This window comes from Ailuropoda melanoleuca, chromosome 16 (assembly GCF_002007445.2).
Source record: "Ailuropoda melanoleuca isolate Jingjing chromosome 16, ASM200744v2, whole genome shotgun sequence".
Taxonomy (NCBI): domain Eukaryota; kingdom Metazoa; phylum Chordata; class Mammalia; order Carnivora; family Ursidae; genus Ailuropoda; species Ailuropoda melanoleuca.
The window spans coordinates 21,588,746-21,607,643 of NC_048233.1; the positions used below are offsets into that span (position 1 = coordinate 21,588,746).

General features: G+C 35.3%; 1 protein-coding gene across 18 annotated transcripts in view; it reads right to left on the reverse strand.

The window, feature by feature from the left end:
• Nucleotides 1–18,898, reverse strand: part of SOX5 (SRY-box transcription factor 5) — a 960,947-nt gene that overhangs the window by 87,086 nt on the left and 854,963 nt on the right. For all 18 annotated transcript variants that reach the window (XM_034644599.1, XM_034644605.1, XM_034644606.1 and 15 more), the window contains one exon: nucleotides 12,906–12,991. In XM_034644599.1, coding sequence (XP_034500490.1) covers nucleotides 12,906–12,991 — 86 coding nt within the window. The remainder of the gene's footprint in view (nucleotides 1–12,905; nucleotides 12,992–18,898) is intronic.

The window sequence follows — 18,898 nt, forward strand, 5'->3', positions numbered from 1 at the left end:
AGCCCCCTAAGTACAACAAGTTGGTAGTGTCCAAACACTGGCTGTGTCACTGAAGATGACAGCATTCTGATTACTGCTAAGAAGTTATTTTATTTGAAATTTTTACTTATTTATTTCTGGATAGCTCTTCTTTTCTTGTGTGTAAGTATGATATTAGGTTGTCTGTTGGGGAATCTAGCACTGGTCTGACCTGCTCATCTTTCTTCTCATCCCATGGAGCTGTCATGGGAATAATTAAAAACTTTCTTGCCTAATTGGATCTTCAGAGCCAGCTTGGCTATTTTCAAGTTTCTAAAGCGTTTCTTTTGAATGCCTCAGATCAATAATTGCCTCATTACCCTTCTCTCATGTTTTCCTTGACAGCACATGAATAAATAGGTCCATGAATCAGAGAAGCCCACTTGTAAGCTGCAAAGGCTCCTTCTGGGGATTTCTGGGGCTCTTGGTCACTTTCACTATGGGCTTCTGTTGCTCCATTTTTTCCCTTCCTCCATTATATAAAGATGGGTAGGACAGCTAGAGGAAGGACATGCATTTTACAAATAAGAAAACTTGAGTCATGAGCAGATTAAACGACTTGAGACCAGACTCCTACATCACTTCAAAGCGAGGTTGTCACTAGCACCCTCATTTGTTGAGCAACTTGGGAGGTTAGGAGGACCATGATAGTTAGCTGCCTTTATTATACCCTATTTATTTTTATGCCCTACCTATCCATGTTGTAAAACTCTCCCCATTAAAATAAACTCTACAATTTTACAGTAGCCCGTGGCTTTTCCTTCAAAGGGAAAAGCTTGTCCCTTTCCCAAACGATTGTCAATACTGAAGAGCTCTAGAAATTCATATGGAATGAAAAGAAATAGAGAGATTCTATTTTTAGGAAGAATTTGAAACATAGGTTTCTTGTAGTCTTACATGTAAAGATTTTTATATTGCAAACATATTTTATTTTCATAAAGACATTCTGCTTGCATTAAATACTTGAATAAAGATGGATTTCTCCAATCACCATAACTCCTTTATACTATTAGACATAATTGCTCTATCTCAGAAAATTACTTGCTAACTTGAATTACCAAACAACTTGTTAGGCTCGTTTCTGAAAATGGGAAATACTTGAACTGAGGAGATAATGATGAGGATGCTAGCAGCCAATGAGGGCTGAATGCTTATGCTATGCGAAACATTTTGTATGCAGTATTTCATTTAATCCTCACGACACCTTTATCATCTAGGAACACTATTATCAAATTTCACATGTGAGGGAACTAAGACTAAGAGGTATTTAGTAACTTGACCAAAGACACACACAAACAGGATCTCATTATGGAACCAAAGCCCGTAAGACACTATACTATATATGCCATTTACATACTATTTATAAGATTTGATTATTTAAAAATATTTAAATAAAATTTGGGGAACATGTTTTACAGAAAGGAGGGGAAAAAAGCTTAAGTCATTAAGTCACCTAACTAGTTATATGCCAGCATACCAGTATGTAACCAAATGGTTACAATGCAAAGATTGAATCTATGACAAGATATTGTATGCTTTCATACTATATTTGATGCTAGCTTGTATCTAAGGTGACACCGAAACATCCAAACTTAAAATTGCTGTGGAAGGAAACCAGATATAAGATGAATCAAATGAAGAAGGAATAAAAATGGAGAACATGTAAGGGCCTTAGCTTTTCTTTATTGTTCAGTGAAATGTCTTGGCATAACTTCTGTATGTTAACCAAATATGTTAACCATACTATTTCTAATAACTTAAGATTCCTTCAAAACTAAAGAACTAAATTTAGAGGGAAACTAGTCAAATGAAAAATATTTGAAGAAGCTGAAGTTGTGGGGCACAGTATAAACCTCTAATGGAAGCTTGTTATCTTAAAGTAACTACTATGGACGATGGATAATATTTGCTATAGCTCTGCCTCATTCCTAAAAAGAAGTAACTGCAATTTTCACTATCAGTATTACTTTTGTCATTCTATGCCAAAGAAGTTCTAATAATGGGAAAAGCAAGAGAACACTGTTGTAATTTTCATGTTGGAGGCATTAATTATGCTGGCGCAATGCTCATTGTAGCAAATCATTTGGGAGCATACTTTGAATCTGTTCCTCCATTTCTGCCTGTCTACTTCCTATATCCAAGAAGTGGCTGGGTAAGAAAAAAAGAGTATGACATTAAGGAAAAGGTCAGGATTAAGAAATATGAAATAATTAAGGGTTCATTTCCCTACCCCCCTTTCTCTCATGCCTTCAGTTTGGCAGGACAATATTGAGAAGCTTCCACAGGAAACAGCAAATTTGAAATCTACGGGACTGGCTTAAGTTTTTCATCTGAAGGAACCGAATAGGGCTCTATTTTCAAGTCTCCTGAAGACACTTGCCAACCAAACACAGCTCGAAATTGTAATGTGGTTTTTCTCCTTGGTCTCTCTCTCAGAACAGTTCTTTCATGACTACAAAATCTTATCTGCATGATTACATAATCATCTTTGAATACTATCTTTCTTCTAAGAAGCAAATAAAATATCAACAAGACTTGTGATGTAAACAATCTCACTTTGAACCTTCTATGAACAAATAGATAGGAAACAGCATGCTTCTCTGTTGTTTTGTTTTCTGAATTCCTTGATCTTTCAATAGCTTTTCACAAAAGAATTAATTCACAGAGCACAATCACTGAACTCAGCAAAATGAAAGCAATTCAGAAGGTTGCCATTGTTACTAATATGCAAATCCTACCCATTGTTTTATTCATCCTTAATTTAATAGTCTAAAAGCAAAACTAGAAATTTTTCTCCCCTCTTTTATACAAAACAACTTAAAAATAATATATATGAATATATGAGTTTATTTTTAGGAAAACCATGGTAAAATAGGAAGAAGCTAGATTTAGCTTTCAGTTGCTAGGATTCCAGGTGGTACGCTTCTATAATACCGGATTTAGCCAGGTCATCACTTAGACTCTAAATTGCCTCATCAATAAAATTAAAGAGTTGGGCTATAAGAATGGTTTTAAAATTTTGTTTTAGCAGCAGGGTCTTTCATTCAAACAGTCTTAGCCAGTATAACTTGATCCATAAAACAAATAAAAATGAATGGTACCATTTGGGGTGCTTGGAGCCACTTGGACTCCTGTGAATAGTTTGAAATAACTGTTTTCAATGAATGGTCTCTGAGGTCCTTTCCATTTCAACTATACTTGATAGGACAGGAGGTTTTGTGGCTTTCTTCAAGTTCTATTCCACTTTCACACTCCATTCATTCTTTTAAATTTCAAGCTCCTCTATAATCCATTAAGGATTCCTAACTGACTCATCTTTGCATTCCTTATGATGCTTAGCTTAAGCGCTTACGAAGAATAAATATTTGCTGAGTAAATAAAATTTCCAGGATACTAGGGCTTATAAAAATAATTTGCTTCCACATTCAAGTTTGAAACCATAGGAATTATTTCCTTAAAGGAAGTCATGAAAAGTTCGTAAATTTTTTTCAGATTTATATGAGAAATAGTTTAGTATCTATAGACAACAGAGGAGTAAAATAAGAGTATATATTCTGCTAACATATGTAGAAAAAGAGTAAGCTTTGAAGGGTGATATCTGAACATCTTTTTTATATTATTTATTTTAAAATGCATATTACATTAAAGGCATCTATGTAAATAACTATTTTAAATTTTATAAGGTATTTATTTAGAATAGTTCTGTGTGGCTCATAGAGACAATTCATTTGCATTAGACCTATGGAAAAAGAGGACTCAACAAGAGGCATTATTTTTATTTTGTAGATATAAATATTGAGATAAAGAGTGAGCAATAGCGAAATATAGAACATTTTATCCGAGGAACTTCTCATATTTTGGGGGAATAAGTAAACTCATTGCTTTCTATAGAGTCTTGTGATGGGTCTTAAAATTACACCACACAGGGGAATACAATTATTTCCTCATAAATAAGGTGATAAGCCTCAATTTTACTAACTTTCTTTACCTGCTGCCCTGCAAAGTAAATCCAGATAAGAGAAGTCTGCCAAGTCCTAATTTGAGAGACTGCTTTTTACAAAGAAGTAGTTTTAATATCAGTTAATAACACTTATTAAACTAATAATACCAAGCATTTATTATTACCTAGCACATAATATTTGATAAATGGTAATTGATACTTTTATTGCTCTAAGCACTTTATGTATATTATCTCATTTAATCCTTACAATAAGATATCATTTATGCCCACATTATACAGACAAAAAATTCAGGGATGGAGATGTTAGGTAGCTTGACCAAAGTCATAGAGCTGGTGAATAGCAGAACTGTGGATCTTGAAGGCACAGACGGTTGCAGATGCCACACGTTTAACCATTACATTATAATGCCTCTCACATAGAAATAGTGCCTCTTAAAACATTAATCTAAGGATAATGCCTTAATATAATAAAAATTTTTGCTTTAGTCTTTATGTTTTCTAATTATTCCCTGCTGAGAGACTAAATTTTTCTGTATATAATTAATTAACTACAAAGACTTTTGCCCTATGTTTACCAGTTGTATGTAATGTAATTTACATGTTCCAGTCGCATGCTCTGAGACTTAGGCATGCAAATAATGGGATAATATTCAACAGTTTTCTAGTACCAACACTTGTTCCTCTTAGGGGCATCTGTCTTCATTTGGGTTCTTTAGGTTCAAGATTCCTTTTTCTTTCTTTCTTTCTTTCTTTCTTTCTTTCTTTCTTTCTTTCTACCTTTCTTTCTTCCTTTCTTTCTTCTTTCTTTCCTTCTTTCTTCTTCTTTCTTTCTTTCTTTCTTTCTTTTTTTAAAGATTTTATTTATTTCTTTGAGAGAGAGAGAGAGCATGAGCATAGGGGCAAAGGGAGAAGGAGAAGCAGGCTCCCCGCTGAGCAGGGAGCCTGATGCAGGACTCAATCCCAGGAGCCTGGGATCATCACCTAAGCCGAAGGCAGATGCTTACCTGACTGAGTCACTCAGGTGCCCCTAGGTTCAAGATTCTTATTGGTCCTTTAAAGATAGAAACTTTAACTTATGTGAAATCTTACTACTAAAGTTGAATTTGTCTCCATGAAACCTTCCTTGAATAAATTAAAGGACACTAGTAATATCAACTAAATTGACAATTAGGTTGAGGAATAAATTTCTATTATAAATACAATCTATTAATCTAAAGAATGTTAGTTGCTCTCTCTTGTATATAGCCAAGACTAGAAAAATTGAGTAGTTTCTGTTTTTCTTGATAACATGAAAAAACTTTGCACTTTAAAAATTTCAATACATTGGCATTGTTCTTAGGATTGAATCTACTGTTGGCTTCGAGCCTTGAAATCCTTTTATGTATGGTAATTAGCCACGAAACATTTTAGAGTAACCTCAGTATGTTTTGGTTAAGAGAACACAGAATGCCATCAAGGAATGGGCATGGACTGACGTGGGACCAGAAAACCTGGGGCTGACAAAGAGTTATATTACTTTAGTGTAGGCAACGATAGGACTTCAAATACAATTTAAAGTTTAGCATTGATTTGATTGGCCATTACAATAAAAATGGGTTCTGTGGAAAAGCACACATGTACTAATGTTTCTGTTAGCATGTAATGAGGTACTGTGGAACTGCTGGAAACAAGGAAATACAGAAATAGCATAAAAGAGACACTGCTTGTACTGTCTCCATTGTCCAAATGTCAAAACAGCTCCCGGGAACCCTAGGGGTGGTAATAACTATGGAAGTAGTGCCTACCAGTTCTTCCTTAAAGGAGATTCTTGAACACTGCTGGGTTCTGACTCCAGCCCATATGGGCTTGGAAAAGTCAGAGAAAATGTTGGCTGCACTTTTTCAGGCCTATTTGCATATGTTCTTTAGTATGCAGAATGTCTCTGTATATAATTTAATTGTTGGGTTTTTTGCCTCTATTAATACATATGCAAATGACTCACACTTGCAGCTGTGCTGTATTAATCATATGTGTGCTTCTGTCTGTCTGCCCTGCAGGCTCAGGGTCGAAGGGAGAGGAAAAGAGGGAATTCACTCTTTTAACCTGCAAGGAAGCTCACTCATGCAGACAGAAGACCTACAGCAAACAGCGCACCAGGGTTGGGACTGAAATGTGGAGCAGTTGAGCATTTTTCACCCTGTATGAAAATGACGATGACCTAAAATTTACACTGAGTTGTACAGTATGCAGGTAGGTAAAGATGAAAACTACCCTTGTAAGTAATTCTTTCAATAAGAAGGTAAAAATCCTCACATCCAGACCTCTCCATATGGTTGTTTCTCCCTTCTTGATTTTTTGGGTGTTTCTCTTGGTCAGACACATAAAGCCATGTTCAGTCACTTACAGTGCTCTGGGAAATATGAAACATTTATCTGTGTCCTGTCATAATTATTGACCTCCTTCGGAGACTGGCAGGAGGTTGATAAAAAGATGGACTTCAGTTTTTCATCCATGTCTGCCTTGATGTTACTCTCTATCAGATAGAAGCTTAAGCCATTTCCACCAGGACTCCCATGTACCTTTGATAGCTATGAAAAAGGATTGATTTCCGTTGATATTTTGTCTGATTCATTCTCTAACTTGATCACGAGTCATCTCTCATTTTCTCCATCCCAGAGAATGCATGTTACTGACGGTAGTGGTTACTGGAACGATAGCCTCACATGATTTCAATTATGACAACTTGTAATTCTGGGTCTTTATTCCAAAAATATTATTATGGATTTAAAAAGTAATCCTACTGAATTCATTAAAAAGTTTCAATAATTCAGTTAAAAATATTGAATGAAGACTGCTACTTGCTGATTTTGAGTAAAATATGACCATCCAAAAATAATTCCAGTGTTTTTCCCTTTGCTTATCACTATTAATCATTGGTTGAAGTCGACATTTTTGGCTTCCTATAGGTAGAACAGGTGGCAACCATCTTTTGGCCAACACAAACACAGTATTTATAAAGTGAGAAATAAATGGATAAATATTTCCTTCTAATTTCAAATCTTAGAAATCTAGCTAAAAAATAGAAATAGTATATATACCGCATTATAACTATTAATATTAAAAATCATGCTGCCATTAAGTAAAATGAAAATTAACGACAATGAATATGAGAATGGAATGTTTGATGGACTGTTGCCATCATTTGGTTTTATTAATTAGAAGTAGATGATTCACTTAGCTTATTTTATCCAGTTGCAAACGTCCAAAAGATTCAAAGTGTAACTTCATTTGGCTTAAATAATTGCACTCACTTTTTGATATTGAAATAAGCTATGTTAGTTTTCTATATAAATCAACCCCTCCTCTAAAAAGAGACAATATCAGGAGAACAAATGTCAAGAGCATCATTGGCTCTTGAAAGAAAACAAAAAGGTAGTCTGAAGAAAAAAAAAGAAGGAAAGGGAGGAAAAAAAATAAAAGGGTAAACCCAGTATATGATACTGCTCACTGGATAGTTACTAGTTTGATAATGCACCCTTCCATTATTTAGAAATCACTTACTTTAGTGTTGTGTTGGCAAGCTGAGCTGTATTGAGTCAAAGTACCTCCAGCAATTCATATTCTTATGTATGTCTACACATTCATTAGAAAAAATACAAGAATAGTCTACCGTTATGATGTTTGGCCTTTTTTGTACGTGTAAATTCTAATTACTTCAAAGGAATTACATAAGCTGTAATAAATGCTAAAATACATTCTTTATGCAGCAGCCCATGGTTATGATGAAATAAAGGGAGGACAGAACAGGAGAGACAGAGCTAGGGATTTCTCATACACTAAGAATCTTCCAGGAAGGGCTGAAAAATGTAAGGTTCCCAGGTCTTTAAATTAATATCATTTGTTCCAGAAATTAATCACATACTGCTTTGTTATATTATTAAAAATGATTATGACCATTAGCTCATGATAGTTTCCTTCATTTTGTATGTGCATATCGAGCACCAGCTATTCGCTAGGCATTAATCTGAGCACTTAAGATACATTATAAACAACAATAACAAAAATGGCAGTCCCTGCTCTGGTGAACTTTAGAGAATTTTTGGAACAGACAGACAATAAATAAATACATAGTAAGTAAGTTAGATACTATGTTTGAAAATAAGAAGTGCTATAGAAAAAAAAAAAAACAAATAAGGAAAACAGAAAATATGATATCTCCGGGAGGGTTATTTTGTGATTTAAACAGGTTAGTTAGGGTAGGCCTCCTAGATGACATCAAAGCAAATTCTTGAAAGAGGTGAGAGAAGGAGCCTTCCAGGGAGAGGGAAGAGTGTTTCCGGTGGAGGAACAGCTAATACAAAGCTGTAAGGTGGGAGCATGCTTCGGCAGATCAAGGGACAGCAAAGAGCTTAGTGTAGCTGGAGCAGACTCAATAAGGTAGTATGGAGCAAAACTATTATAAAAATATTTTTTAAATACAGGTAAAGAAAATACTGTAGTGCTAAACATGGTACTAGGCATGTAATGTTTTCCTAAGTTTACTTCATTACATTAGAATAGGTATAAAATTTCAATGTATATCTTATTGAATTCAAACTATTAATTTTTTTTTTCTTCCATGAGCCAATGATGCCTTTGGTGTTCCATTAATCTAGACTTGGGGACAATGCAGTAGTCCTTAAAAAAGTGATGTTTTAAGTTGCAACCTCAGGGAAATAGCAGTTGGCTTGGTAAAGGTGGTGGGTTATGGGGTTCCAGAAGAGGAAACACCACATGTAAAGATCCAGAGAACTTGAAAACACCAGGGAGTTGTTTAAGGTTCTTCAAGTAGGAGGAGGACATGATCAGATTTTCTAAATGATCAGAGAGATCATTCCGACTAATGTAGAGTAGAGAGAGCATCAGAGGGGGGAAGATGAAGACAGAAGACCAGTTCAGGGGCTAGTGTGATAAATTAGGAAAGCAGTGAGGGTAGTCTGACCAGAAGGGTACTAGTTAGGATAGAAAGAAATGGATGGATCCTTACTGTGTGTATTAGGTGGAAAGAACAGGCAGTGAATGAACAGGTGTAGAGGAAGAGGAGAAAAGGATAGCTTTCATGTTTCCAGGTTGAGCAACAGATGGAATGGAGCCATTTGCTAAGACCAGAAAATGAACAGGTCTAGGGGCAAGAAAGAGAACTGGTAATCTTAATTCTGTACTCAGTTTATACTGTGTGTAAACTCCTATGTATTTCCTCTTGATAGCCAACAAATAGTTGTCTATATGGATCTGAGTCTCAGGAAAGAACAAACGGCAAAAGAAACAGATGCATACTTCATTGCAAAAATCAATTTTTATTTTATCTATTTTTTTAAGTAAGCTCTACGCCCAACATGGGGCTTGAACTCACGCCTCTAAGATCAGGAGCTGCAGGCTCTAACCAACTGAGCCAACCGGCACATCAAGAAGAAATTAAGAAAATGGTGCCTTGGGACATGTTAATATGTAAGCTTTATATACATAATCCAGATTAAGCTATTTTTTTCTCCATAAAAAATAAAACTAAATATATCACAATGCTTAGACTACTTTAACTGCTCCTATGGTACATAAGTAAGGTGATTTTCAAATGTAAGGTATTTTTTATGACATGGCAAGAATTTCATTATTTTTATTCAGGAAATAATATTTAAGTAATAAATAATGGTTTAATTTGAAACAGGTCATTTTGCTTGTCTTTTAAAATAACTGTACTCATCTTTATTCTTTCTTTAAGGAAGGTTGTGGTTTTTTGGTTCTGCTTAACATTATATTATCCAGGTATGAACAATTACATGCCAAAGATTGTTTCAAAAGAAAACACAAATTGTAGGCGAACAAAGTCAATCATGAGTAGGAATATATTTATAGTGTCACTCTTTAGATCTAGATGTTCAAAAAGAGAGGCTTGAATGAACATATATCTGTGTAAAGAGGGATGAAATGGAAATGCAATCTGAAGTAGATAGCTGTCCTTATGAATCTGGCTACTCCTTCCAGCATCGTGATGCATATAGCATATTTGTATGAGTGCCAATTAATCAGCATTATTGTTATAATTTGATTAGCTCATTACTGAGTTAGCAAATGTCCTATGAGAGATGGTGTCTCCAAAGTTTAAAATCTCCTGTACTTGGAGAAGCAACTATAATTGTTTAAAAGTCACGGATTTTGGACCCTGTGGCCCAGTTTTCTTGTTTGTCAAATGGAGATATCAATACATAACATAAGGTGTTGTAATAAGAATGAAATGAAAGCCTTGCTGAAGAACCTAGAGTAAGAATCCAGTACTAAATCTTAATAACTGGAAGAGAATCTTAGTGACTGAGAAGGACCTGAAAGTGATGGTGCTTACCCACGGTATTTTTTTTTTTTAATGATTTTACATATTTATTTGTCAGAGACAGAGAAAGCGAGCAAGTGCATCAGCAGGAGGAGCAGAGGGAGAGGGAGGAAAAGACTCCCTGTGGAACAAGGAGCTCAACGCGGGGCTCGATCCCAGGACTCTGATCCCAGGACTCTGGGATCACGACCTGAACCAAAGGCAGACGCTTAACTGACTGAGCCACCCAGGTGCCCCTACCAATGGTATTATCAAGAGATGACAAATGGGGATCTGATGGAGTATAATTAAAAGCAGAGTTTGAAGAAAATTAAAACTGGCTCAACCCTTATACCCCATGGAAATGAAACTTCTCAGAAATAGGTATGCAAGATTGGGGCAAATGTTGGATAAGGGTTAAGATTTAAGACCTTCTGATTAGGTGTTGTAGTTAGCTTGTCTCTGACCCATCGGGGCAGGTCTGTGGGGGAAGTATCAAATTTGACTGTCACCTTCAAGCAAGAAGAAGGAGAGTACTGTAGGTCTCCTTTGCAGCTCTGGGCAAAGCTGAAGTCAAGGTCTGGGGTCTGTGAATACAGTGTCAGGAATGTGAGTGGCAAAGTCAGTTGGTCTAGAAGTCCTAGGAAAGGTTAGAGTCAATCCACTTCAAACAAAAGCCAGATAGTCTGCCATGGCATGCTTTTGAAATGTGTTTGCATTTGAGTACCATTTTTAAATCATGAGCAAAAAACACGTGTGTGTGTGTGTTTATGTGTATACGTTTTAATAGTACCTAAGGGCTTACCACAAAAGAGTTTTGGATTATTAATTTTCCTGTTATACCACAGTGCTGGTTTACTGAAACCCTAACTGAAACTCATATATTTTGGGTACTCATTTATGGGTACAATGCCACTTATACAAAAAAGCTTTATTCTATTTATAGATCAAATTGTAGTGAAAGCAAGAGCAAATACTTTTGGTGTCTTTTTCTTGTTTTCTGAAAATGAAAAATAATTTTTATAAGGGAACCTGACATAAGGATGGAAATAAAAGAATTTCAAATATTTTAATACTATCTCTATAGGAAAAGAAATTTGGATTATTGCCTAATGAAGCTACTTTCTACTAGAATCCTACAATGAAACGTAGGAGATGCCTGCAACTTGCCCTTGCTTCCTCTCACCATTAAAGGTGAAAGGAGAGGAGAATGTCTAGCTTGCTTTGAAAACGGACATCAGAAACTCTGTAACTCCTATTTCCACATTTACATATATTGCTAGATATCCTTGCCTCTTCCTTTAATTTCACTCCTCTTTTTAGTTTTACCTATTGCAACCACTTTCCCATATTGTCATTTCCCGGATGCCACTGCAAAGGATAACAAATGTCATGCTACTCTAATTGTCCCCATGGCTTAAAACTTCCCATGGTATTTCCAGCTCAGACAAACAACATTCACATTGTAGGTTTCTGTAGAAAAGGTAGAATAGGAATGACTGTTATTAACCTCTGTAGAACATAGCATGTCTCAGTTTCTCACGAGTTCTTCCTGTGAGACTCGACTGGGTTTTCAGAAACCTACCAGGTCTTCTGACAATCCCCTGTGCCAACCAGACGTATCTGTCTCTTGCTGCTACAATATAAAACTCTATTTTTCTTTACAGACTAAGATCATCTATCATGACAATGCACTTTCATGAATACAATATAAGTTTATTAAGCACAACTGCTTTATGTCTGGGTTCACAGGCATCCTGTGTCTTTCAGGCATAGGAAAATATAAAACTCCTCATAGGGAGATTAATTCTATTATTTGATGATCTGTTATTCCTGTTAATTGCATAACTATGAAGTCCATAATGGCAGCAACTAAGGAAGATTTTGTAGGTGCCTGATTCAAAGATTTAAATAGTTAATAATGAAAGATACTTTTAATATAACATTATGGATATTCTTTCCAACTCCAGAGACAACATTTCGAAAATCACTTGGACATCTGGTAAAGTTCCAGTAAAGTTATCACTGACATTCTTGGATATATGGGAATATGTATTCTTCAGGGCTACAAAGGTCTTAATTGAGATGTCCGGATAAAGTTGTGCTCATTTAGGTACGTGCTTTTTTGGTTTACTTATGTTTGCTTGCCCAATGGAGTTGGCATTAGCAGGAGAATAAAAAGACCTACAGAGTCCATAGTAGTGGGAGTCCTGAACATTTTTAAATGCAATTCTTGTGAAGTTGCCTTGATTCATAACAATCTGTTTGAATGTCGTGAACAGTTTTTGTTCTCTTTATCTCGATGAAGACCATTCTATGACGAAATTACGTTACACAGTCATCAAAGCAAAACTCGACCCGTTTTTGTCAAATCATAGCAGGCAATAAAAAAATTACGATAAGCTGCCTTTAGTACAGAAAACAGGGCTACAAATGAAAAGGATCAACATCTCAGCTTTGGGTGGAGGATCCGCGCAAGTAAAGTCAAAAACAAAAAAGTGTGAGACAAATATCACTCGGCAGTTTTATTCTGCTTTAACACGATAATAGCTGTTTTCGATATTTACTTAACCTTGGTCTCTCCTGCATTGTTTCCTAACTTACCTGCAGTTGGAGCGGGCCTAAGCCTGGTGTTGCTGCGGCAGCAGCTGCCATGGTAGTTGGGATCAGCTGAACAGGGTAAGGGTCACCTAAGTAAGAGAATAATAGAGGTGTCAGCACCTTTTATCTACTCTCCACCTGCAAATTAAACTCGTGCATTCACTCTTTCCAAAAGCCTTCTTTTGTGTGCCTTGCTGGGGCCTAATGAAAAGCTCTATTGTGCAGCCTTTTACTAACACTCTTTTCACAATTCTGGCTGAGAGAGGAATGTGAATAAAAGGCACAAGCAATTAAGGCGGAAACCTCATCCTTTTTTCATGATGTATTTAGGAAAATGGGAGGAAAAAGTGTGCATTGATCAGAGGGCTGTACTTTGTAACACACACACACACACACACACACCCCTAACAGTCTTGATATGAGCACACAAACTCTCGGCACATTTAAATTGTTATTATAAAAGGAACTTAACTAAACTTAATTCTATTTTAACAAACTAAAGATTTAAGCCAAATAGCTTATCTTCTGAATGCAATGTTATTGTCTCAATTCAAATATCGTTTTAAATAATGTCTTGTGGACAAATTCATAGCAAAGAAAATGTTTTATGCATTTTTTGTTACATAAAATAGTGGAATCTTTATTATCCCAGAGATAAATGTTTATAAAAACATATTATAAAGAAAACAGAAAATAGATAGTTTCTCCCTGAAGGGTTTCTGGTTGTGGTGATATCTGAAAAAACAAAACGTTAGTAATTCAAAATGAAAGTTTTAATAGATGTGATATATAACGATATAGAGACACACACAAATATATATACATATGTACACATATAGAAGATTATAGGGTATGTGTTTTTTTTTTTTTTTAAAGATTTTATTCATTTATGCGACAGAGATAGAGACAGCCAGCGAGAGAGGGAACACAAGCAGGGGGAGTGGGAGAGGAAGAAGCAGGCTCACAGCGGAGGAGCCTGATATGGGGCTCGATCCCGTAACACCGGGATCACGCCCTGAGCCGAAGGCAGACGCCTAACCGCCGTGCCACCCAGGCGCCCCTATAGGGTATGTTTTTGATGCAAATTTTTTTCCACTTGGTAAAGAAGTACATATATTTTTTGTATAGAGCCTAATAGTATGCTAACAGATATGTACATTATTAGTATGTGAAATATGACCATAGTAAAAAATTAAAAAAATTTAATTATAAGAACAATTTTCTAATATATAAAACATATCATTTCAGTAATCTAGTTTGTGAAAAATTTGTTCAATGTCAAATGTATGAAAATATAACTGAAAATAAGTCAGTTAATACATTCATTCAAAAATATTTATTGAGTATTTGCTATGTATCAAGCACTGCTCTCAACACTAGAAATAGAGTTTTAAAGAAGACTAATATGCAGAGGTGTATTTATTGGACATTTAATGAAGCTTAAGATTTGGGGTTCTGGGAAAGGCCCCTAGCACTATGTTCAAAGGATCATATGTTTTTATATTTGTCACTTTTTTTACTTTGTTGTGATTTCTTTCTACAAATGAAAATTCTCTTTTCCACTTGTGTGTTTTTGAAAATTATATATATATTTATTATATATATTATTATAATATATATTATTCTATTTATTTAATATTTTAAAGTATTATATTTAATATTTATATTTGTATATTTAATATATATTGAATATATCTTAAATATATAATAATATATATTTAAAATAATGATTATAAGTAGTTAATTACATATATTCTTAAAGAGGATCCCCAAATTATATTTTTCAGGCTTCAAAATACCTGAACCCACCTTTGCTGATCTGGCCTTCCCAGAACTTACAGCTTAATGGGAGAAAAAATAAATACAATTCAACAATTAGTAGAAAATACAGTGACTGTTAAGATAGGGGAAGTATATAACACTAGGCACTACACTGTGGGTGCCCCAAACCCAGCGTAAGAGGACAAAGGTGGCCTCCAGGAAGAAGTTATGTTTAAGCTGAAATCTGAATGAAGTGAAAGCTAGCCAAAGAAGAAAAGGAAGAGCTTTCCTGGAAGGAAAACAATTTTTATGAAGACTCACAGTCAAAAGGGGGTGTTCTGTCATATCCCCGCACTGCTGAAGTTTAGGGCACATGTATGGAACTAGAGACAAATGGGACTGGAGAGGGAATCAGGGGTCACATTATGTACAGCATTAAAAACAACATTAAAGAATCTAAACTTTATTCTGTAGGGTAAAGAAAACCATGAACGTGGAATAAGGTTGGGTTGAGTAAAATCGCTAGGCCTAGAGGTTGGAAGCTGGAATTGATAATAAAACAATGCACAACTCTGTACAACACATAATAATACTCTGCACTAGGGCAGTGATGTTGGGATGGAGAATGATAGGGAAAGTCAAGGGATAAAAAGAAGCAGAACTGACAAAAGATAATGATCGTTTATATATGAGAGTAAGAGAGGACTCAAGGATGACTCTCATGTTTTTCATCCAACAGTTGCTGATTGGAGACTGGTACTGTTTGTTGGGTTTGCAAACATAAATGAGAAGCAAGTTTACTAGGTTGGGCCTGGTGGGGAAGGCAGAGGTGGGTGGGGGGTAAATCTGTTTTGGACATTTTAAGTTTGAAATTATTATTAAATATCTGAGTAGAGATGCTCATTGGTAAACATGTCAGGAGTTTAGGGGAGAAATTCACATCAGAGACATAAATTTGAGAGTGGTCAGTATATATCTGGAATTTAAATCTATAAGCCCTCATGATACCATTTAGGAGTTAACTGTAGGTAGAATATAGGTCCAAGGATTGGATTGTGGAATATGCTAATATTTATAGTCAGGGAGATAGGCAATTAGCAGAAAAACAGAGAATAAATATAATTTGATGTTGCAGAAGCCAAGTAAGGAAAGATTTTCAGAAAGAGTGATTTATTTTCAAATGCTTGATTTAGTAATGTGGAAGTCATTGGTGACTTCAACAAGGGCAATTTCAGTGGAGTGGGGGTAAGAAAGCCTAATTGGAGTGAGTGTGATCAACAGCGGATGATTAAAATAAAACTGGAGGCAGGGAGTATAGACCTTCAAGTGAGACTTCAAGTGAAGTTTTTGAAGAAAAGCATTAGTATCACCCAGGAGTTTCTTAGAAATGTAGAATTCAGATCCCATCCCAAATCTACTCAGGCAGGCACCCTCTAAGATGTAACCCCCAATGACCCCTACTTCTCTCCTTGTATTTATGTCCTTGTGTAATCCCCTATCCTTGAAAAGAAGTCAAAGTGATGAGATATTACTTTTGAGCTTCGGTTACATGAAGACTCCGGTTTTGTCTTGTTTATCTTCTCCCCATCCCTACCCTCTTTGTCTTGAACCAAGCAGCTATGTTAAGAGCTGCCCGTGGAGATCACAGAGCAAAGGAATGATGTCTTCAGCCAATAGCAAGTAAAGAGATGAGGCCTGCCAACAATCAAAGGAGAAGGCTTGGAAGCAGATTCTCCCCCAAGTCAAGACTAGAGATGACTACAGTCCAGGCCAACACCTTGATCACAACTATGTGAAAGATCCTGAGCCACAGGTACCCAACGTGGCAGTGTTCAAATAAATGTTTATTGTTTTAAGCCACTATCTTTCGGGAGAATTTGTTAAAGCAGCAGGTATATACTTTCTGAATTAGAATTGAAATTTTAACAAGAGCCCCAGATGATTTGTGCTCATTTGAGGAGTGCTGGAACAGACAATTCCACTGAGGTGTTTTGCAGTAGTTATTGAAGGATGTGTGATTAAGAAAACCTTACTTAAAAGCTATATACTTGTAAAAATTATAGAATGCTTGTATGCCAGTAAGAAATTATAGAATGCTTGTATCCAGTAAATAGAGGGGAAAAAAAGAACTCATGATATAGGAAAAAAGTGGACAACTGACTGATGTTACAATGGATAAGGTTTTATTTATTATTTAGCATTTTTAATATTTAATCTAGAAAACATTATCTGAATTTATAAAGTAAAGGGAAGTTTAGATGTATAAGAGCTGATTTTGTATTATGCAAAGTAGCCAAAATAACAAATATTAATGTATGACTATTAGAATAGGCAACTTGAATGCTAAAACTATGTATTTATATTGCTCATTTAATTAATATAATCTTACAACTAATTATAGCAAAAGTATAGAGGCTATGGTGCTCTTCACAGTGAAAATCCATTGTACATAATTTAGTTTCCCTGTTGTGAATTAATCAATTAATTAGCACTTATAACATCCACCATGTGACCAGAACTCTGCTGGGTTCTTTGGGAGACAAAACCAAACCGAACCAAACCAAACCAAACCAAAACCAATGTTGGTCTCTATCTAGCACACGTCCATCTTTCCTAATTAAGTGCTGCTTATCTGAGTAATACTGAGCATCCATGAATTCTACAGGAGTTAAGGGAGAACTAATTCCAGGCTTCAGTCTTTAGAGAATAAAGGTAAAAGTAAGAATGAACTTGAAGATTTGCAGATGGAAGGGGGATAGATGTTTTAGGTAGGATGAAACACATCAAAATATGCGCATGACTGGCTGAGGGAATGGAGAGAAATCAGTTTACCTGATAGATGACAGAATGAAGTAGAGGGAAAAGAGGCTGAAGTCAAGGAGCTGGGAAACTTTTCATTCCCCAGACGGGAGCATATTTGGATACAACAAGGAAATTGACATGAAGTGAAGTTTTAGAAAGTGTCATTAAAGAAGTTAGGTAATAGGAGGGTTTTAAAAATGACCCTGGAACTCTAACCTAAGTCAAGATTTTAATTAATGAACTTTAAATGTACATATCATACTCAATTTGTATTAACCATTAGATGCTAGTAATTCAGAAGTGCAAAATACCTATGCAGGTGTTTGCTATCAATCCAAATGTGTAAGTCTGTGTTGTTCAAGGGTCAATTGTATACATACGAATGCATAACTATTATGTTATACACATCCTATATTATATGTGTGGGTGTAAATGCATGTGTGTGTATATATACATATATACATATATGTATATATACATATACATATATATACATATATGTATACGTATATATACATATATGTATATATGTATATATGTGTATATATATATAACATTTATACATATGAATGAAAAACTATTTTGTTGTACACATCCCATATTGTAAATGCACATACATATGTAAAACATTTAGATATATGAATGAATGACTATTCTGTTATATACATCCCATATTGTATGTGTGGGTATAAATGCATGTATATACATAAAACATTTATACAAGCTAAATAATTTTACATATGTGTTATGGGCTGAGTTGTGCTCCCTCCCCCCAAATTTGTATGTTGAAGTATCTCAGAATGCTATTGTATTTGAAGATAAGCCTTTAAGAGGTAATTAAGGTAAAATGAGGTCATTTGGGTGGGCCCCAATTCAATATGATTACTGTTTGTATAAGAACAAGAGATTAGGACACAGACAACACAGAGGACAACCATGTGAGGACAGAGAAGGAGAAGATGGCCATCTACAAGTCAAGGAAAGAAACCTCAGAATGAAATCTGAGGACACCTTGATCTTGGACTTCCAGTCTCCAGAACTTGTGAAAAAAATTTTCTGTTTTTAAGCCACTCAGTCTGTGGTATTTTGTTATAGCAGCCCTAGCAAACTAATATAATATATTTGCCATACATGGCCACATACCAGTGTATTTGATGTTTAAGTAAATTGGGGAAAACAAAAGACTGGCAGCAGGAATTAAAAAGACAGCAATAGCACTTACGTAGCTTTTATCCTATACAGTTTCCAAGATATAATTATATAATCATAAACAGGACATCAACTAATTTTCAGAGGTTTGTATCTAAGGCACCGTTCAACATACAAACATATATAATTTGAAGCATGTCCTACCTTATTACCAATTTTTCAGGCCCAGAATATCCAGAACTAGTTTGATTTGAAATTTGCCTCAAGTTACTAAGTAAATACAA